General features: G+C 42.1%; 1 protein-coding gene across 1 annotated transcript; it reads right to left on the bottom strand.

Moving 5' to 3' along the window:
- Window positions 1–2,891: 2,891 nt before the first annotated feature.
- Window positions 2,892–3,866, bottom strand: LOC147434920 (uncharacterized). Its single transcript, XM_086489702.1, has one exon. It carries the CDS (start codon window positions 3,864–3,866, stop codon window positions 2,892–2,894), a length of 975 nt encoding a protein of 324 aa, XP_086345828.1.
- Between the last annotated feature and the right edge of the window lie 18,941 nt (window positions 3,867–22,807).

Genomic DNA, 22,807 nt, shown 5'->3' with positions numbered 1-22,807 from the left:
TGTATTCTTGTGGGATATTCCCTTGAACAAAAGGGGTACAGGTGCTACAATCCTACTACACGAGAATTACGAGTGAGCAGAGATGTAGTCTTTGATGAGATGAGCAGCTGGTACAGTAATGCACATGGCACTATTGGGGCTGATGTAAAAGATGATGTGGTTGTACAAAATGTGAGGCCACAGTCACAGGTTTTGAGTGGACCACAAGAGTCCTCTTCTCGTGGCTCTGTTGAGAAACCATGGAATGGTAGACTACGTATGCAGGTTACTCCACCAACAGGTACAGGGAATGTATCACGAAAAGGAAAGGAAAAGGTTGATGAACCTCCCTTTATGGTTGATGCATCATCAGGTTTTTCACATGTAGACATGGATTCAGATGGTTCTGAACAAAGTCTTGATGAGGAATTTGGAATTCCGGCTGTCAGGACACCTAGTGTAAGGAAAGTACAAGAAGATGCTAGAGGGCAAAGGAGTGACCAAGGACCGCGCAGATCTAATAGAGTCAGAAATCCAGTTCAAAAATTGACTTATGATGGGTATCTAGCGCATCACCAAGCCTACATGGCTAAGGTGATACAGGATGTGGAGCCCACATGTTTTGAGGATGCAGTTGGAAATGTGCATTGGGATGATGCAATGAATGAAGAGATGGCTGCATTGGAAGCAAATGACACATGGGAGTTGGTGCCATTGCCAAGTGGCAAGAAAGCTATTGGTTGTAAATGGGTGTATAAAACCAAGCATAAGGCTGATGGTAACATTGAGCGTCACAAGGCAAGGCTGGTCGCAAAGGGTTATGCACAGACGTATGGCATAGACTATGAGGAGACCTTTGCTCCAGTGGCAAAGATGACGACTGTGAGAGCTGTCATAGCAGTGGCTGCATCTAGAGGATGGATTATGCATCAAATGGATGTAAAGAATGACTTCTTGAATGGTGAGTTGCAAGAGGAAGTGTATATGGATCAGCCACCTGGTTATGTCGATCCAGGTTACCCAGATTATGTATGCAGACTTCTCAAAGCTTTGTATGGTTTGAAGCAGGGCTCTAGAGCATGGTATGACAGGATTGCCAAGTATCTTGTCAGTATTGGTTTTAGGAGAGCTCATGCTGATCATTCACTCTATGTACGTGAGAGTGATGTGGGGATTGTGGTCATTACCATATATGTAGATGACCTTATTATTGTTGGTGACAATGCTATGGAGATTGACCATGTGAAGGGTCTTCTCAAACAGGAGTTTGAAATGAAAGATTTGGGCGAGTTGCGCTACTTTCTTGGCATTGAGGTGATCAGGACTCCAGAGGGTGTATGGTTGTCACAGAGACAATATGCTTTGGACATGTTGTCAAAGTATGGTATGGCTGATTGTAAGCCGATTTCCATTCCCTTGGATGTGAATGCAAAGCTGAGTGCAGAGAAGGGTGATGTTGTTGAGGATGTCAATATGTACAGGAAGATAGTGGGTAGTCTAATCTACTTGACTATCACAAGGCCAGACTTGAGCTACACAGTAGGCTTGGAGAGTCAGTTCATGCAGCTTCCGAGGAAGCCACATTTGGATGGAGTATGACGCACACTTAGGTATGTGCAAGGGACTCTTGACTACGCATTGTTCTATGCAGCAGATGCACCATTAGCATTATATGGGTATACAGATGCAGATTGGGCAGGTAGCATTGTTGATAGGAGATCTACGAGTGGCTTCATGTTCTCTTTTGGGAGTGCTGCTGTTACTTGGAGTAGCAAAAAGCAGCCTACGGTTGCTTTATCGAGCACAGAGGCCGAGTACAAAGGTGCAGCAGTTGCGGCGTGCGAGGTAGCTTGGCTACGCACATTACTTGAGGACTTGGGAGTGAAGGTGGACCAGAAGATTTTCATCCATTGTGACAACCTCAGCAGCATGCAGTTGGCTAGGAACCCAGTGTTCCATGCCAGGACCAAACACATAGAGGTCCATTACCACTACGTTCGAGAGCGAGTGTTGGCGGGCGACATCGACTTGGTCTACGTCAGCACAGAGGAGCAGATAGCGGATATCTTTACCAAGGCCCTCGGAGCTGAGAAGCTTCGACGTTTCCGGACTATGCTTGGACTCTGCGACATGCAGAGCTCGAGGGGGAGTGTTGAGATGTCGAGCTCTACACCTTGAGCTGGCATCCACTACGGGTCTTGGCCGCTTACGGCATTTACTCACTGGCGCGTTAGGTGACCGACACGGAGGATCTCTGCCAGTGATTCTACAGCTGGACTACACTTATAGTGCCAGCCTAGTACGCTTCTAGCGAGTTCACACTTAGTGACCGCATGTACATATGTGCTACTTTTCAGCTTTAGCACTTAGTCATTTTTGTACTCTCTTTTCTGTGAAGAAGAAGAAGAAGCTTTCCATCTCTGTGTGCTTTGTGCTTGTCTTGTGTAGCTCTCTTGCATCCTCATTCTTTACAGTTAGGTCCTTCAGCTGAGTAAAGGAAGGGAATGTGGGCAGAGACTGAGGAAAACTCAAATGGTGGGTTTCAAAGTCTAAGTGGGCTTTGGTTTTGACAAACCAGTCACAACCAAGAGTGAGAGGAAATAGTTGCCTAGGTAGGATATAGAACTCATGTTGTAGAGTGTGGTGTCCTATGTTGAAGGTGCAAGTGGCTAGCTTCTCTGAGTGATATAGTGTATTGTTGTCACCAAACAAGACAGAAATGGGGGAAGTGGGACGAATTGGAAGATCTAAAAGGGTTACTAAGTGTTCACTAATGGAAGAAATGGTACTGCCAGAGTCTAAGAGTGCCTCTTGTGATGTGTTTCCTATGTTTACTAGAGTGGAACATACCATTCGTTGGGAAGTTTGTATTGCTTGGTATTGCGGATGGGCCCCTTCCTCACTCCATCCGCTTAAATGTTTTCCAGAAGTGCGGAAAGTTCTGCTGAAGTGGCCATCTCCACCTGAACATTTTGCACCTGGTTTCGAGACTGACGTCGCCTACAGTGCCTTCGAATATGGCCATATGCATTGCAGAAGAAACATCTTGGCCGTCCCTGAGAATCCCTGTCAGGTAGATTCCTTCTAGAATTGAACTGGGTATTCTGGATGTCAATGTCCATGGGTGTTGGGTGTTCTTGGGGAATCCGGACATGAAGGGGAGTTGGTAGTAATGGTGCAGAACTAGATTCCCTGACATTGGAGCTTTCTATGCGCTGGGCTATTTGAATGGCGTCATGGAAAGATTTGGGGCCTTGATCTCGTACCCGACGGGCAATATCATGCTGAAGCCTTGGCCAGAGGAAGTAGAGTTTCATGTCCTCCGACATGGATGCATCAGCACGCAAGAGGAGTTGATTTAGCTTGATCGCAAATTGTGCCACAGGTTCACCTTGCTGTTGTCGCAGTGCATGTAACTGCTGCAACGCCGATTGTGTAAGGTTATGTTGGGCAAAGCTTTGAACGAGAAGCTGTCGGAGGAGTGGCCAATCATGCTTCACCTGGTCAGATTGCTGTACATACCATGTAGCTGCCACCCCTTCAAGTAATGTGCGTACCTCTTTTGCCCTCCGTGTGTCTTCCCAATTGTGGTAATCTGCAACATTAGTGAAATGATCTAACCAGGTGAGGGTGTCTTCTGACGGGAGACCTGAAAAGGGTTTCGGTCGAACCTTGGGGTCTGAGCGATTGCTAGCCGAGTGTTGATTAGAGAGGAACCCTACCAGAGATTGATTCGTGTGGTTAATCTGCAGTAGAATATTAGAGAGGGCAGCAAACATGCGATCCATGTTAGACAAGGTGGGCTCAGAGGAGTATTCAGGGTGCATAGCAGCATCCATGTACTGAGGAGAAAAGGGTGTATCACATGGAGATGTGTGCCTGCTCATGGCGTTGTGAGAGAAGCAAGAAAATGAAGGGGCTGCCCGTCAACTCCACCAATGTAATGTGCTGTTACAGAAGAGAGAATACACCAAATGAGCCTGCCTCTTACACGAGAGTGCCGCCCTTAATATTCCAAGTGCCAGGTACATACCAAGAGATGAACTGTTACATTCTGTTAGTCTGTTAGAAGGGCTCGCGTGAGGGGATGCCACACTATTTTTTATCATTATAACATTACCATGAGTCGCCCGACTAGAGATGTGCAGAGATATAGGGAGAACCATACCGAGTATCAAACTTGGTGTTGGTTGTTTGAAAATCAAATGATTTCTCGAGAGGAGTTCAAAAATGCGTGCAGAAGTCTGCAACATGTAAGTTTAATCTTATTTAAATAATCAAATTGTTGATTTTATATCAAATATTAAATAACAAAGTGTTGATTGTTTCTTTTTTACGGTTTTGCAGAGTCAAGGAGTTCCACGCGAAATGCCGCCAACTCCCCCATGAGCATCCTCTATTTCGTATACGCGGGCCCCGTTTGCCCTATCCCACATGACCATACTCTATTTTGTACACGCGGGCTTTTTTTGCCCTTTATGTAAATGCAATACCTATCATTTTTTGGCTCAATACCTCCCCCAATTGTAATTCCACTTATGTAAATGAAATTATTAATCTTTTTTTGGTTCAATGTATTTTCCAATTGTGATATTTTGTTGTAATTAATAATAATTTTCTAAAATAACTAAAATAAATAAAAAATAGATGACCTTTTGGATGGTCCTGCAAAGGACAATCCAAACGGTCATCTATTTTTTTATAATAAATCCTGCCACGGTAATGCCCGCGATAACGCACACGCGGTAATGTTTGTAGGTATGTTTGCAGCAAAAAACGTGGTAATAGACGCGGAAATATAGCTGCAACCATTACCGCGAATGTTACCGCTAGACCATGACCGCAAACGTTTCCGCAGTATTTTCCGCGTACGGGAATTTTTATATTTCAAGTTTGTTTGTTTTTTTGCGGTAATGTGGGCGATAATACCGCGCATATGTTATAGTGCTCCACGATATTCAGCTTCTGTACTTGATAATGCTACAGTTGATTGCTTCTTGCTACTCCAACTTATCATACCATTTCCAATGGAAAATGCATAACCACTTGTAGATCTTCTATCCATAAAATCTCCTGCCCAATCTGCATCTTTGTAACCATAAAGACAAGGCTTCCCATTCTTTTCATAAAACATTCCATAACCGACAGTGGCTTTCACATATCTCATAATCCGTCTCACTGCATCAAGATGACTTTTACATGGCTTTTGCACGAATTGACTCACAACACCCACTGCATAACTCAAATATGGCCTTGTTATTGTCAAGTAAATAAGGCTTCCAACCATCTTACGGTACATAGTGACATCCTCAATGTAATGTCCATCATCAAACAACTTCACATTTTGATCAAGAGGTGTATCAACCGGTTTGCACGCTGTCATTCCATACTTCTCAAGCATATCCAACGTGTATTGTCTTTGTATCATCCAAATTCCTGATAAAGTGTCAACAATTTCAATTCCCAAGAAATATCTCAACTCACCAAGGTCCTTCATGTTGAATTCTCTCAACAAACTCTTCTTGACATGCAAAATTTGCTCATCATGACTTCTAGTGAGAATCAAGTCATCAACATAGATAACAATAATGACGATCTCTTCATCAACTTCAAAAACAATGAGTGATCACCAGTAGACTGTTTAAATCCAATCTTCTTCAAGAATCTGGTTATCTTTTCACACCAAGCTCTAGATGCTTGCTTCAAACCATACAATGCTTTCTTCAACTTACATACATAATATGGAAACTCTGGGTGTTGATAACCCTCTGGCTGTATCATATAAACTTCTTCTTCCAAGTCACCATTCAAGAATGCATTATCGACATCCTTTTATCGTAACTTCCAACCGAACATACTTGCCATTGCTATCACCAATCTGACTGTTGTCATCTTTGCAACTCGACTAAATGTCTCATCATAATCAAGACCTTTTGTTTGTGCATAACCTTTAGCAACAAGCCTCTCTTTGTATCTTTCCACACTACCATCTGACTTGCACTTGACTTTGTATACCCATTTTGAACCAATTGCTTTCTTTCCACTTGGCAAGCGAACCAAATCCCAAGTGTCATTCTTCACAAGAGCATCCATCTCATCATCCATAGCTGACTCCCATTCTGATTTTCCAATTTCCTCTTGAAAACATGTAGGCTCTTTATTTTGCACACGTGAAACCATGTATGCATAATGTGCACGCATGTAACCGTTGTATGTCAATCTATCAACAACTGGATAACGTACCCCCTCTGATCTTCTCAATTGTGGTGCACTCTTCTCTTCAACTCTTGCATATGGGGGTACATATTTCTCAGCATGATCTTCATCGAGGCTTTCATCTCCAGAACTCTCTTCAACCACTTTCTTCTTTCCTTTCTCATCTTGCTTCGTATCTCGCAACAAACGACCACTCCATGGGTTGACACTTCATGTACTCTCCTCTGCCATATGTGGTCCTAAAATAGTTCTTATTGATGGTCCTGGCTTATCAACAACATGACGCACATTCTCTTGCTCTTCATACTCATCTTCTATCATCACACTGGCTTTGGTTTATACCATGGTTCATGCTCACAAAATCTGACATCTCTACTGACATAAACTTGTCTTGTCGTAGGCTCATAACACTTGTAACCTTTCTTTTCAACTGGGTAGCCCAAGAATATACACTTCACTGATTTTGGCTCCATCTTCTTTCTTGCTTCATTTGGCACATGAACATAGCAAACACATCCAAAAACTTTCATGTAGGAAACTGTTGGCTTGATCCCATAAAGTCTCTCATAAGGTGAAATTTCATGAATGGCAGTTGTTGGTGTTCGATTCATAATGTGTACTGCTGTATGAACTGCTTCAGCCCAATATGTTAATGGCATATTCATCTCATTCATCATGGATCTTGCAATCTCTATAATGATTGTATTCTTTCTCTCAGCAACTCTATTTTGTTGTGGTCTCTATCTGCAAGTAATCTGTCTTCTTATGCCTTGTTCATGTAAGTAATCATCAAAACTGTGTGACATGTACTCTCCCCCTCCATCTATTCATAGGCATTTAATTTGACAACCATTCTCTTTCTCAACCATAACTTTGAACTCCAAGAATACCTCAAATGCCTCTGACTTTGCCTTTAGAAAGTAAACCCATGTCATTCTGCTGTAATCATCCGTGGATGTGATAAACTATCGACAACCATTTGGCATAGCATGATCACAAGGTCCCCAAATATCTGAATGAACAATTTCCAAAGGACTTTGGCTAATTCTGCCCCTCTTTGGAAATGGTAAACGAGATTCCTTTCCAAATTGACAAGCTTCACAAACATGATCAAAATTCAATCTGCCAAACTTTGGTAATCCACGTACAATTTGATTTGATTGCATATGCTTTAGTCTTCTAAAATTGACATGACCAATCCTCTTATGCCATAACTCTGCCCAATTATCTTGAGTGGCTGATTTGTTTGCATACATACCAATGTGTAAACATGGATCTCCAACTTCTAATGAGAACAAGCGACCTTTCTTTCTTCCACGTGCCAATATCTTGCGTGGTCTACCTTTGTGAAACTCCTCTATGAAGCAACCATAACGATTAAAACGGACTTGCAACCCTTGATCTGTCATCTATCCAACTGATGCTAAATTCTTTGTGATTGAAGGCACATATAGAACATCTCCCAATGTGTTGTATGTACCGTCTTTTTCTAGCAATGGAACTGAACCAACATGCGTAATCCGATGCATAGTATCATCACCTATAGCGACAAACTCATCCTCTTCTAATTTCTCTTTCCTGTCAAACCATTCACCATGATATGTCATATAATTTGTGGCACCACTATCTAAATACCAATCATCTGTATGATGTGGCTCCACCATGCTTCCAACAACATGCTCCATAGGAAATAAATGTCCACTTGATCTATTGTCATATATATTTTGATCATGAGGATTGTATCCAGCAAAGTTTCCTCCATGTTTGCCATAACCTCGGCCTCTTCCACCACGATCACGATTTTGATTTAGCCTTGTGTAACATTCTCTTTAAAAGTGACCATAAATGCCACATCTATTACAATATCCATCTCTTTGAGGATGTACAAATCGTCCATCTCCACGTCCACGAGGTCGGGCTCTCCCCCTGCCTCTTTTCATTGTAACTTTGAGTTTGTTGGTTTTGCCATTGACCTCTTCCAACATTGTTTCCACGACCATAGTTTCCTCTTCCACCTCTATTGTTTCCACGACCTCTAGAGTAAAAAACCTGATCTCTGGAATTGTTATTTGAGGTAGAAGGACCTGACTTGCCTAACTTCACCTCTTCTTGCAAACAAAGGTTTACTAACTCTTCAAAATCAGGCATGTGTCCTCGAACAGATATAGATGTATCCAATGACTTGTATTCCGGTCCCAAACTTCAATGTCACTGAAACTAAGTCATCATCTGGAACTTCAACATTAATGCTCGCAAGATCTTCCTGTATTTTCTTTATCTCTGTCACATAATCTGATATGGATCTATTTCCTCACCACACACAATGTAACCTTTGCTTCAAGTGAACTTTTCATGGTTCTGTATTGGAGCTGTTCATTCTTGCTAGTATCTCCCATGCTTCCTTTGGAGATTGAGCCTTCTTCACATGTGGTATAAAGAAGTCACTAATGCATAGTGAAATCCAATGCATCACTTTCCTTGAATTCTTGATCCACTTCTTGTAAGCTTCTACTCCTTCTTGCCATGTTTTATGTGCTTCAACATTCTCTCTGTTTGGTTCCAAACCAACCTCGGGACACTCTTGTTCACGTGTAATGTAGTCCCATAAACCTTTGCCCATGATAAAGTTCTCCATCTTGTAAGACCATATGCTGTAGTTCTCTCTGGTCAGCTTCTCTCCAACAATCTGTGTGACTTGAGTTGAACTTTATGCCATCTTCACTCTCTCAATTTCTTCCAAAGGATTCTGACAAAATTTCGGCATAGTTTCGTTTGTATTTGGACAATATCTCAAGTGACAATCTCAACCAAAGTGCTCATAAACACTGACAGAAAATCTCTCACTGCCAAGGGAAAATCCACTGACTCACTTTACCACAGACTCACTCAATACTATGCATAAATACTCTAAAACAATGTCCACATGGACCTGTATGCAAATGCAATCCATAGGCTGTCATGTACCACATACCCATACATCCACCTTCTTCCCATAGTCGTAAACGAACTATGAGGTCTTTCGTGGGGCCAGTCGGGGGTTCGCTCCAATACCTAATCCACCTTGCCAAGGTACCAAAGCTCCCAAGGAAAGGATTCAAAAAACCTCACTCAACCCTCACAAAGGCTGTAGTTTTCCAAAATACATTAACCGCATATCCATACATAACCACAAAGTACTCAATTTGACAATATAACCGCCTCAACTTCTTCCCACAACCTTTCTTACATAGGCGGCTGTCCATAACGGACCCACAACAACCAAATATAATCTTCGATAACACAATATCATGATGCAAAAGCTCTGTCGCTCTCCAAAATCTGTGTAAATGCTGAATTCTTCACCTGTAACCTGTAAATCTACTGCCGAGTGCAAAATTGGAAATCTCCTATGCTTGTGTGAGCTGGATTTTTGCTACAAAAAAATTGCAGATTTTGACAAATCTGAGTATGCCAATGCGTTCGGAATGCCCAAAAACATAAAGATAGACTCCTGGATCACTGTATTCCAAGTTCGGGTGAGGGAGTTATGACCAAAAAACCTCTCTTTTTGGTTGTTTTTCAAAGCTGCGGAAATGTGTGTATTGACTGTAGCTCCTTAAATTGAGCTTTGATACCACTTTGTAGAGTGTGCAGGTGATGGAGAAGGTTGGAAAGAAGACTACACACACACACCAACACACATCGAGACACACACATATACAATCGTTACCCTGCAGCAGCCATTCAACGTGCTGCTCTCATCTTCTTCGATCTTTTGAACTATTATCCAAAGTATATTTACAACATAGTATAGTCAGTGTCCAGCCGCCCATAGCACAATGGACATATTCTTTAACATCATATTCTTTAACAGCAATCATTGAGGAGAGGAGTTTTATGTTGTGGACAAATCTCTCTCTACAAAGTTCATGGTGGTGGTCCAACATGACATTGTCTCAAATTCCAATGGGATGGCTTCTCTTATGGATGCTCCCTACATGGACCTTACTTATAGGCAGCAAGCATTGAAAAACACTACTGAAGTAAGGGGAGAAAATACTATTTTATCTTTTTATAGCACATTGTGATGGAACCAAACACATTAATGAAGCTTATTTCAAAGATAGTGGAAACCAAATAAGTGCAATAAATTTTAAAAATATAAAATGGTAGCATGGTGTTTGGGTCTCCATCAACCTTAGGAAAGGTTCATCCAATGGATTATATGGAACATAAGTACAGCCCACACTACTAGAACAAACCACGTATATTAAGCATTGCATTTTTCAGAGTGTGTCACAAAAGCCACTAAGTAGGTGCATTGAAATGTTTCTATGAGTTATGTCCAAAATTAGTTAATTTTGGCAAGCCGAACACTACGCATTTCAATGGTAGCATGCTTACATTATCGTCTATGGGTGAATTATGTGATGGACTTGGGCACAAGCTTACTTGTCACTATTGTGGACAACCACCCATTTGTTGTACGCGTGATTGCTTGAGTACGCGTGATTGCTTGAGTACACGTGATTGCTTACTTGTCACTATTGTGGACAACCACCCATTTGCTTGAGTACATGTGATTGCTTCATATATTATGCCATGCCAAGGGATGAAAGCATCAGTAGATTGATGGTGCATCAAGGAAGTCACCAACAAGATGTGAGGGATGGTACATCCAAAAAAATCAGTAATAAACCCAAAGAAATGGTTGCATGAGTTTTCAATGTAGACAGATATGCAAGTGCAGGAAAGGTATACATGTTTGTGGTAAATGAAATTGTAATGAAAGATTGATGCAAGAAGGGCGATGTTGCCATGTCCTTGGTGAGCAAGAATTTCTAAATGTATCTAAAGCAGTGGGACCCCTAATGGAGGACAACTAGTGAGGATAATTTCTTGTTACTCTTGTTTGGGCATATTCTTACAAAGTAGCATTAGGGAAAATTTGAACACACAAAGGGGCCTTATAAGGAGTTTGACTTAATTTCTCTCTCATGTTAAAACGGGCTTGCGGTAAATTTTTTGCAAATCAACTCTAAACTTGACGGAGATTTGACAGTTAGAATCTACTCTTCAAGCTCTTTCTATTGATAGAGAGCATGCCATGAGATTCCTCATAGTTTGAAATATTCTATTTTTGATCCTCTTGTGATGTGACAACTCCATCTAGAATCTAGAGAATAAAAAATAAAATCTTTCAAAATATGAGGAATCTCGTGGCGTACTATATATCAATAGAAAGAGCTTGAAGAGTAGATTCTAACTGCCAAATCTCCGCCAAGTTTAGAGTTGATTTGCAAAAATTTTACTGCAGCCCGTTTTGGACATGAGAGAGGAATTCAAACTCCTTAAAAGGCCCCTTTGTGAGTCCAAATTTTCCCTAATGCTAGATTCTATATTGGAAGTTTCATAGGTCCATGGAAGCAATAAGAAGTGGCCCAATAAAAGAGCTTTGGCGTAGATTCCCTATTGCAGCTAAAAAGGGATTGCACATATGATTTTTTTCACGAAGGAGATTTCCTTGGAAAGGAGTGAAAAGAGAGTAGTGCTTTGTGCTTAGAATGTCTATGATTGTCACCACCTCTGAATTGGATTTGGTCAATTGGATAAGATATAGTGGAACTAGAGATTCTTGACATGCTTGGGTGTAATTTGATCACACTCACTGGATCGCGGATTGGGTGACCATGGCATGCCATGTATACAATCCAAGGTTTTATTTTTAAGAACATATTTTTTAAGTTTGAAATATCTTAAGGAAAAACTATTAATATATATCTTAATGTGAGTTTCTTATGTTACAACATGCAAGACCTCCTCACACTATTTCAACTTGTGAGATAAAAGAGGAGAACATGGAAGCACAAATCCTTTTTTTGGGAGCATAAATGAAGTTATGGACGGGCAGGAATGTGAGAAACCAGATTATCGTGGATTCATGGCTGACAAAACAGAAGCCAATTGGGATGTATTTTGCACTATGTTCAAAGGTAGGAAAGACAATGTTCTACAAGATCAAGAGTGATCTTGTCTTCCTTATTGGAATCAAAGCATGGTGGTGCACACAACAAAGTACATTATTTCTTCATCTCAATAAATTCACAAATAAATGTGTGAAAAATGGCATTTGACCCCATCTAGAGAGGTAGCAACATCAAAGGATTGTCTCATTTCACAATGATGTTGCAATGGGCATTGCATGAAGACTCCTAGTTTAGTTGGTAGGAGGTGTGTGTTGCACATTGAGGGAGCATCATGAAAACAATGGAGAGAAGTAATGATGGAGAAAACACTCCAAGAACAAATTTTGTCGAGAGTAAGCATGGGAGCTGTCTCGTAGAGGCGAGGGATTCAAAAGGAGAATTCCATTATACGAATGTACTTCAGATATGTGAAAGTGCAAGGATGTGTGAGTACGTGGTGCAAGAGGGGGAAGAGGCAAGAGAGTGTGTGTGGGTGGATATTCCCTGAAGGAGAAGAGTAGGGAGCTCCTTATCCTTCATGCACAAACACACATTCGTGCACTTTCACATATTTGAAGTACATGCATCAGTATATGGTCCAAGTAATTCAGATATGTGAAAGTTATTATGATGCATGTACTTGAGATATGTCAATGTGTGTGGATGCATGTTGAACGATGCAAGAGAGGGAAGAGACAAGAGAGTGTGTGGGGGTGGAGATTCCATCAAGCCAAAGAGTAGGGAGATCCTTATTCTTTTGGTAAGAATAAGGAAGAATGTACACATAGTGGACGGACGATTGGCCGCTCGATTGCGGATAAGCGGTCGCCAGCCATGGACAGAGGACTAACCCCTTCACCCAACGATCTCCCACTTAAATCCGATGCATTGATGAGTGTACTAGCTAAAATACTAGTATGTGCAAGAAAATAGGTGAGAGACTCTCTCAACCTACGTCCATAGCTCGCTCTATTGATCTACATAAAGCCATATTGGCTCTACTAATAGTAGAGCATGTGATACATGCTAGAGCATGCATGCAAATCCCACAGAAATCTTGCATAGCCACACAATGCATCATGCTAGTGTTATTCATCATAGGATTGACAATCCTTGCTCTAAATGCTCTCGTTGTGACTACTAGGTCAAGCCTCGACACTAGTAGGTTATACATGAGATGCTCAAACGCTAATAAAATCTATGCAAACCTCTTTGTATTGGCCTCCTTGGTGCTATCTACATGCACTGTATCATTAGGGATACTCACCACGTATGGATGTGACATAGCTGATACTAGGTTGGCGTTGTCCCTCTCATCCATAGGTGGAACTATGTGTATTGGAATCAACTTATCAACCTCTAGAATGAGAACATCAAAGAAATCCATGTCCATCATCTTTGCATGCGTCGCTAGGGAACATACCTACTCTCCTTTTTTGCACAAACTTCAATGACACTTGTTGTGTCTCACCACAAAAATCCCGTTCTACCTTTGACTCTAAAGAGTCGATTGGCATAATTGAATAGCTGCATGCTCTATCTTGTGAGCATGGTGGATCTCACTAAAAAATGAGACATGTCTCCTGCAATGTAGAGGCCGGTAAGCCAAGGGGAAACCGTTAGAGCAAAATCTCTCCGGATGGTGAGCATGAGAGGAATGTCGATGGCAAAGCTACACTAGAGGAGTGCCAAACTCCTCTCTCTTGCTCTCGCTATGTTTGAATCTAAGAAGAACACCGATGCCGTCTTTCGTTGTTGGATGGAAGTGCTCATTGAATTTCCAAGTCGACATCAAATCCAGAAAAAGGCCAAAACCAAAAAGCCATTAGTCAATTTCATAGAGAGCATTCTTGTTGATGCCCTTGATAAAGCCGAGAGGTGATGCTTCTCTCTCTCTCTCTCTCTCTCTCTCTCTCTCTCTCTCTCTCTCTCTCTCTCTCTCTCTCTCTCTCTCTCTCTCTCTCTCTCTCTCTCTCTCTCTCTCCCCCCTTGTCAAGGTCACCACGGGGAGAAAATGGAAAGTAGAGGGACTTGCCAATGCTATAAAGACAATGGACGAGAGCCGATGTGCTCTCTCTCCTTACCTCGCTCTATGACAAAGCCACTAGAGGATGTTGGGCCGATGTCAAGGGATTCCCTCGCTTACTCGTCGATGCTCATAGACAACATGTGTGTGTGCGCATGCACCTCTCTCTTTTCTCCATGACCAATAGATCTCTCATGTCTCTCTCTTTGTCTGTGTATCACCAAGAAAGATCAACGATGGATTCTCGTGTTGAATATTCTCTCCGTCTCTCTCTCTCTCTCTCTCTCTCTCTCTCTCTCTCTCTCTCTCTCTCTCTCTCTCTCTCTCTCTCTCTCTTAGTTTCAAGAATTTTGTGTGTTGTGTGAACACACCTTAGAGAAGGAAAACAAATTTTCTCTTCTCTGTTCCCTGCCAAATTGCTTATGAGCTCAATTCTCCCTAATTCTCTAATGCTCAATTCCCAAGCTTTTCTACCTTGTTGTCTATTGCTTGTTTTCTCCATTGCTCTCGATTCTAGACTTGGTGCAATGTGTGTGTATGTGTGCACACACAACCACACACACTTGCTTCTTGTGAGCTTAAGTAGAGATATTCCCGCTTTATTCACGTCTCTTATACTAGTTGAAATTGCATGGATGCATGTGTACATGGTGTGGGAGACACAAGAGAGTGTGCGTGGAGGTTCACTCAAGCAGAAGAGTAGGGAGATTATTATTCTTAGTATATGATGAATAAGGAAGGATGTACACATAGTGGGCGGATGGTCGGCCGCTCGGCCACGGGGAAGTGGCCACCAATCGTGGACATAGATGTAACGCCTTTACCCCAACAATATGGCAACAATACTACAAAGCATATTGGAAAGGGTCCTTCATTGGAGAGACTCAAGGAGTGAGTTCTACAAAGCACAAAGGCAATTTCTTACTCTCCAGGTAAACATATTGGAAAGGGTCCTTCATTGGAGAGACTCAAGGAGTGAGTTTTCTTTAGTCCTGGGTAAGTGATAAGAGTAGTCAACGAGGCTAAATTTAGAATTCCCATGTATAGAGCTTGCACACCTCTTCGAGGAGACAAAGAAACCATTCAGTAAAAGCGAGTGCCATTGATTGTGATTGATATTGAGGATGAATCCACTCATAGACCAAAGTACAATGCAAAGACACATGACCATACATTCTATGGAAGGCCAAGGAAGATCAATTTCAAGGAGGATTCAAGGATTGGAAAATGGGAGTGAGAGTTCTAAGGACAAGGCAAATGTTTGTGTTTTGGAACCAAAGGTCAATGGAGCTATGTGGGAGTTAGAAGAACTCTTCTCGAAAGCCATGTAATATGTAGTGGCACACCTAGTGAAGATGGTTTTGGTGTTTTCCCAACCATGTTATTCAATGTCACGTGGCTTACCATAATATTGAACCAAGGCAAACTCCTCTAACTACAATTTGGTTAGTCAATCTAGGAACAAATCTCACAAATAAAGAAACTAAGACATTGCTTGAATGACAGTTTCAAGTGGAGATGATTTGGATAAAATAAATGGTACAATTATGATGGATTCTTCTTCCACTTCAACAAAAGCAAGTAGTAGTGGTTCACTATTAAGAAATGGCATAAAAGTCAATTTTTGCATTTTCATTGAAATTAGACCATCGCACCTTATGTAGTGACCTTACATGTGGAGAAACAACTAAGCATGGTAATCCCAACCAAAGGGAAGAGAAGTTATCTCTTTGTATAGATTTCAAACGGGCACCAATGTGTATTGAAACGGTTGAGCAAAAGTTATGGATGACAAAGCTTCCATATGACCCACCGTCGGAAACTAAATGGAAAGCTCTAAAAAAAGTTATTTGTTCAAAAAAGATAGATCATGTAAAAGGTGGTTTGATAAAGAATGTCAAGATGCTCAAAAGTCCTTGATATAGCTAGATGCAGCTATCGACAAAGACAACTATCAAAGTCATCTGCATACATACAAGGCATTGATTCATAAGAAAAGAAGAATATGGGAAGTCAAGAATCAAATTTTTTCAAGTCTAAGAAAAGTAAAGTGCATGTGGAAGATTTTGGAAGGGCAAGCGGGGTGAGCGTTTGGGTAACTTGAGTCTTGTCATAATAATCAATATCTAATTCTCCTAAATGATTTTCTCATATTAAACTGATCATTTAATGTGGGGAAGTGCCAGCGGAGAAAAATCTAGAATATTGGTTAAGCTAGCAGACCGGCCACAGTAGGGATCCAAAGGAGGGAAAATAGGGATCCAAAAGGGGGGCCATCTGTGAAAGAGCCATGTGCAACAATGGGCTAAAAAGACCCTAAGGTTCAGCCCATTAAGACTTCCAAAATGCTAAGGTTCCAAAATTCAAAGGTTGTGTCCAAAGGTCAACCCTAGGGAAAATTGGATGCTTTGTGTGTGCCCTAAAAGTCTTTGCACATCCCTACATGGGAGGGGGCGAGCCCCAAAGGTAGGGGATGAGAGAGAAAGCCACACACACACACACACACACACACACACACACACACACACAGGCTCCCTTTACACAAAGGGAATGAGGGACACATGTCAGCTCCCTAGAAGGTGTGCCCAATTCCTATTGGAAGACCCTTGAAGTGGACCAATGAGAATTAAGCTAGAGTAAATGTAGTTTAATTAATTTAAAAACATTTAATAAAAGAAACCAATGAGAATTAAGTCTCCTAGAAGACTATTGGGCAGTCTCCCAAAGGGTCCAATGAGCATTCAAAAGCCCCATGGCCTGCCTGATTTCTATTGGCCAGGAGGCGAAGGGGTCCAATGAGAGTTTAGGTTAATTATTTAATTACATAAAGCTCTCACAAAAGGGGAAAGGGGGACACATGTCAGAAGGCTATCACTTATTCTGCTTAATACCCATTGGCTTGACTTGGGGAGGTCCAATGAGGCAAAAGCCAGACTAAATTAGCAACAAGGGCTCGCCCAAGAGAGAGGGGGGGCTGATTTTTGCTTGCAATTGACACACACACACTCACACTTGACCATGTGTGAAGAAAGAATACTCTATCTCCTCCCAAGCTTTAATGGAGAGCTCATCACCTACTCCAAGCTTGTGAGATAGAAGCCTACATCAACACTCTCTTGGCATGTGGATGCAAATCCAACCAAGAGCCAAGCTTCAATGCATGCTCATCTCCTCTACCAAGATAATTACTAAGCTAAGATATGCTAATATGAGTGATTATGTGAGGAGATGTACATCTTTCTCGTAAGATACTCCTTCTTCCTCTCAATCTACTCTCATACCCTGCTAGCTCTCACCATCTTCGAAGGTGTGTGAGGTTTTGGGTCTGAGAACGGGGATAATTCAAGTTGTGTTTGATTAAGTGTTTTGCTTGGTGCATGAAGCTTCCATCTTCATTGCACTAGCTAGTCTTGAAGGACCACAAAGAATTGTATTGTACAATGTCTCTCTTGATGGGAGAAACCATAATACAAAGCCTTTTGGAGGGGGGACCGGCTCCATGAAAATCCGGTCCTCAACTGTTGTTAATAGCTTAATTTCTCTCTCTTTTGAAAGTATTGTCGATGCTATCTAACTAGGTGTTATGCTTTTTGTTGCTCTCTCCACCCAAGCACTCTTGTAATTCTCATTAGGAATCTATTCTAATGAAATGCCCACTATGTTCATGCTAATTTCCGCTACACATAAGTTATTATCCCATTAAATGTTACATTGGTATCAGAGCTCAAGGTTTCTCTTTTCTTGCTCAAGAAGGGAGGTCCTCAAGCTAGCTACAAATGGTTGGTATTATTAATTGCCTGTGAGTAAGTAGAATAGGGATTTTTCAGCCTTGCAGTGCGCCTGCCTTCGTGCAGTTAACGGGGCATCACTGTCGAGAGCTATGGTCTTAATAGTGGAGTCCTACGGGGCTTGCCTACGGCTTAACCACTATTGATCTATTAGAAGCTTGACAGGAGCCGATGTTGTTTTGGTGTTGAAGGACCCTCTCTTCTATTCCTTGCAATTAATGGTATTCAAGCCGCGGGTACAGTAGCTTGAGTGCTTTTTCTAAATGGGTAAAGAGGAGTAGCAACTAGGGCTTGAAGTGCCAAAGTACACCTAAAAAGTTTACACCTAAAAGTTGTTAGAATGGCTGACAATAGTAAAGAGAGTGAAATTAATGTTGATAACTTTGCTTTTGCTCATGAGCAAGCTACTAATGATGCTTCAATGCTTGTTAACTATCTTGTTTCTAGGCTTCAACAAGCCATGGGCAATCCATCTCTCCAAAGTGAAGTGCAACGGCAACTCCGTGCTCACGGGATTTTTCAAGCTATTCACCATGACGAGAGAACACCTAGGAAGCCTCCTTGTGAGACTACCAAAAGAGTGTTAAGTATGGAGCCTGATTTACCCTTGTAATTTTCTGTGGTAAAAGCGCACATTTGTAAGGCCCCCATTATGAGGAGAAGCCATCGTGCGTGAAGGAAAATCACTCACCGGAAACCAAAATTTTCATGGACAAGAATCGGGGGCAGCTTTAAAAGCCTCTGTGGTGGAGGCCCCCAAGACTTTTTTTTCGCCGGAATATTCTTTTTCGCCGGAATATTATGGCCGGACGGCGGCCGGAAAGTGGTCGGAAAACAACCGGTCGGTTGGCCGGTGGCCGGTAGTCAATGGCCGATGGCCGGTGGTCGGAAGTCAATGGCCGGTGGCCGGTGGTCGGAAGTCAATGGCCGGTGGCCGGTGGCCGAATTCAAAAGCGGACTTTTCTTCTCAAGGGAGGCCACACATGGGCGGATTGGAGGGTCCGATTTGGACTTATTCGCACAAGGGCGGCTACACATGGCTGTCTCTCATAAGAGAGGGCAGTCCTTTTGGCCTATAAAAGGAGGCCATTTCTACACACATTTCACAGTGTGAAGTTGATGCAACAAGGTGAGTGTGAGGTGGTGAGAGTGAAGCAAGGCGGGAGCTCCATTAAGGGTATAATCCCTTTGTAAACTACTTCTTGTTTTGAAGTACTAAAGCCATTGAGTGGCTGCTTTCCCGTGGACGTAGCCCACATTGGGTGAACCACGTATATCGTGTGTACTCTCTCTCTCTCTCTCTCTCTCTCTCTCTACTCTATAATCTCATGTATATAAATTTGTCTCTCTCCATTAAGTAATCTACTCAATTATCTATTTAGCTACGTCTTATTTCCTAACAAAGATGTCTCTCTCCGATTCGGGAAGAAGAAGAGGATCCTTATGAAGGGCTCAAGAATTTACTTCTTGATGATGCATCTCCTTCCCAAAGGAGAACTCAAGAGCCTCTACCGAAGGAACGAGAAAGAAGTGAGTCTCCCGCCACCTCAGCGGAGATGGCTCCACGATGACGGCGGGCTAAACGCTCTCCATCACCACCAAAGCGGAGAAGACCATCGTATTCTTCTCCTCACCACAATTCAAAGAGGGATGATAAAAAGCAAGAGAAGAAAAAGGCGAGAAAGAGGACACCCTCTTCTCCATCTTCTTCATCCTTTTCCTCTTATGAAAGCTATGGTGAAGACGACAAAGATCAAGACAAGAAAAAGGCGAGAAAGAGGTCACCCTCTTCTCCACCTTCTTCAAATTCTTCACCTTCTGAAGAAAGTGATGGTGCAACTTTTGAACCATCAAAAAGAAGAGGCCATAGGAAATCCTATGCCGCATGGAAGAGGTCGTCCAAGCTGAAGAAATTCAAAGAGGGAGGGAAGAGCATCTCTTTCCTTACCTATGATGGCACCTTCGGTGCTACGGACAAAGTCTTGGCCTTTATCCAGCAATTCGATGCGGCGTTTGGAGATGAGGGCTTCACGGAGTCCTCTAAGCTACGCCATGTAGCTATGCACTTTCAAAAGTCCGCCAGACAATGGTGGTCTAGCCTACGAGCCAACGGTGAAGCTCCATGAACATGGAAGTCTTTAAGAGCTTCCATTATGAAGCAGTTTTTGGCCACCGATGCCAAAGACAAAGTACTCACCGAATGGCGAATCTTAAAGCTCTCTCCCAATGAATCCATCCACAAATACGTAGACAAGTTTTGGGACCTACAACTCAAAGCCACTGTCTTCAAAAAGTTGGATTTTGGAGAGCAAAAGCAACAATTTTGTGTGGGCTTAACCGAAGAAATGGCGGAGTATGTCAACTCCCAAAGACCACGTACCATATCGGCGGTAATACACCACACTATGGTCGCCTCTCGAATCAATTTCCAAACGGGGGCAAAAAGAAATAATAAGCCCCCGGAAAACAAGGGTTCCAATGAGCCTAAGGGGAAGGACAATGTCCAAAAGTCTCCTAAGGGCAATTCCAACAAAGCTAAAGAGAAAGGAGTTTACAAAGGAAAGAATAAACTCTCTCCTGAAGAGCTTGAGCGTTATCGTAAGGATAACCGGTGTTTCAAGTGCGGCGAACAAGGGCATGCGTACCGCGCTTGTCCCCGAAAGAACAACCGCCAAGATCCTCCTAGAGCTTCTTTGGTTGAAATCCAAGAGGAGGAGACTCACCAAATTCACCACAAAGGATCTCCTCTATGCCATGCTTGGGGAAAGGTAAGAGAACATGATGCTTTTATTCTCTTTGACCCTGGTTCTACTCACAATTTTATATCTATAGAGTTGGCCACCAAGCTAGGAATACAATCCTACGAGATGGGAGATGTCCTACCCGCAGACAGTGCCTTCAAGGGGCAAGAAGCTTCAGTCACTCCCTTAATTGGGAAATTGAGGCTTCATGTCCAAGGCTATGTGGACAAAGAGGACTTCTTTATCTCTCCTCTCAAGCATGAGGATGTAATCCTAGAAGCACCATGGTTTGACCGCCTGGCTGCCGATGTTAAATTTCCTGAAAGGAGAATCTCCTTTAAGTTCAGGGAAAAAGACATGTATATAGATGCTAAGGAAATGGGTAACACCATCCACATTGTACATACACCAGCTTTCAACAAGTCAATAAAGAGCTCTATTTCCGTGTACATGATTTTTGTTAAAGACTCTCAAAATGAACCTAATGCTTTAGCAAAAGAAAATAAAAGCAACCAAAAGGAATTAGAGTTATTCAATTTTCTCAAGGGGTTTCAAGATGTTTTTATTGACGACATCCCTTGTGAGCTACCTCCTAAACGAGGTAATGATGACCATGCAATTGAACTTCTTCCAGGAAGTTCACCGCCTAATAAACCTCCTTATAGAGTTTCTCAAGCTCAACAAGAGGAGATTATGTGGCAAGTGCATGAGTTAGTTGAGAAGGGCATGGTTAGGCCTAGCTCATCTCCATTTTGCTCACCTGTGCTATTAGTGCAAAAGAAAGACGGCACATATCGTATGTGTGTCGACTATAGAGCACTAAATAGGATCACTATCAAGAATAGGCTTTCCGTTCCACGGGTAGAAGACCTATTTGATAAGCTACAAGGATCGACCTACTTCAGTAGGATTGACCTAAAAAGTGGCTATCATCAAATAAGGATAGTTGATCAAGACATTGTAAAGACCGCATTTCGTACTACATTTGGTCTTTACGAATACATTGTCATGCCTTTTGGCTTGACCAATGCACCAGCCACATTCAACCTCTTGATCAGGCCTCATCGAACCTTCACTGGAGTGTTCTTTGATGATATTATCATCTACTCTAATTCATTGGAGGAACACAAGCAACACCTCCAGGTAATATTTCAAGTTTTAAGAGAGAATAAACTTTATGTTAATCGAAAGAAAAGTGAATTTTTCTTGCAAGAGATTCAGTATTTAGGTCACATTATCTCTCAAGATGGCATCCAAATGGATCCATCCAAGTTAGAGGTAATAAAAGGATGGCCTGAACCAAGGAATCTTCATGAACTAAGAAGCTTTATAGGTATGTGTGCATACTATAGACGCTTCATAGAAAAGTTCTCACAATTTGCGGGACCATTACATGACCTAACAAAGAAAAGTGTTAGGTATACATGGTCTGCTAAGGAGAACAATGCTTTCGAAAAGCTTAAAGAAAAGCTTATCTCTCAACCTATGCTTGCACTACCGGATCTCTCAAAACCCTTTGAGGTCCAATGTGATGCTTGTGGTGATTGCCTTGGAGCTGTTTTGCTCCAAGAAGGGCACACCATAGGCTATGAGAGTCGAAGGCTCGACCCTGTTGAGCAAGCTCTAGGCATATACGAAAAGGAACTCCTTGCAGTTCTACATGCCTTAGACTCATGGAAGCACTATTTATTGGGGACTCCTTTCATTCTGCGAACGGATCACCAAAGTCTTAAGTACTTCATGACACAGACCAAGCTCTCCGACAAACAAATGAGGTGGGCAAATTTCCTTTCGCAATTTCATTTTCATATTGCTCACATTGCTGGCAAGCATAATCAAGTAGTTGATGCACTCTCAAGACGAGCGAGAGTGAATGCGGTTTCCATAGCAACTCACAATGATCTATCTTCATGATAGATGAGTATGCTATTGATCCCGATTTTAGAGATGTGATTTCAGCCCTTGCATTAGGGAAGAAAGAAGAACCATTTACTTTACAAGATGGTTATCTTCTCTATGGCAATAGACTATGCGTTACTAACTCACTACGTGAGAAAGTAATGTATGAATCTCATGCTCCCCCGTATGCGGGACATAGAGGGATTCAGTCTA

This window comes from Adiantum capillus-veneris, chromosome 19 (assembly GCF_014529385.1).
Source record: "Adiantum capillus-veneris isolate H3 chromosome 19, ASM1452938v2, whole genome shotgun sequence".
NCBI classification, from domain to species: domain Eukaryota; kingdom Viridiplantae; phylum Streptophyta; class Polypodiopsida; order Polypodiales; family Pteridaceae; genus Adiantum; species Adiantum capillus-veneris.
Note: the sequence above shows the minus strand (reverse complement) of the source record. Positions and strands in the feature narration are given on the sequence as shown.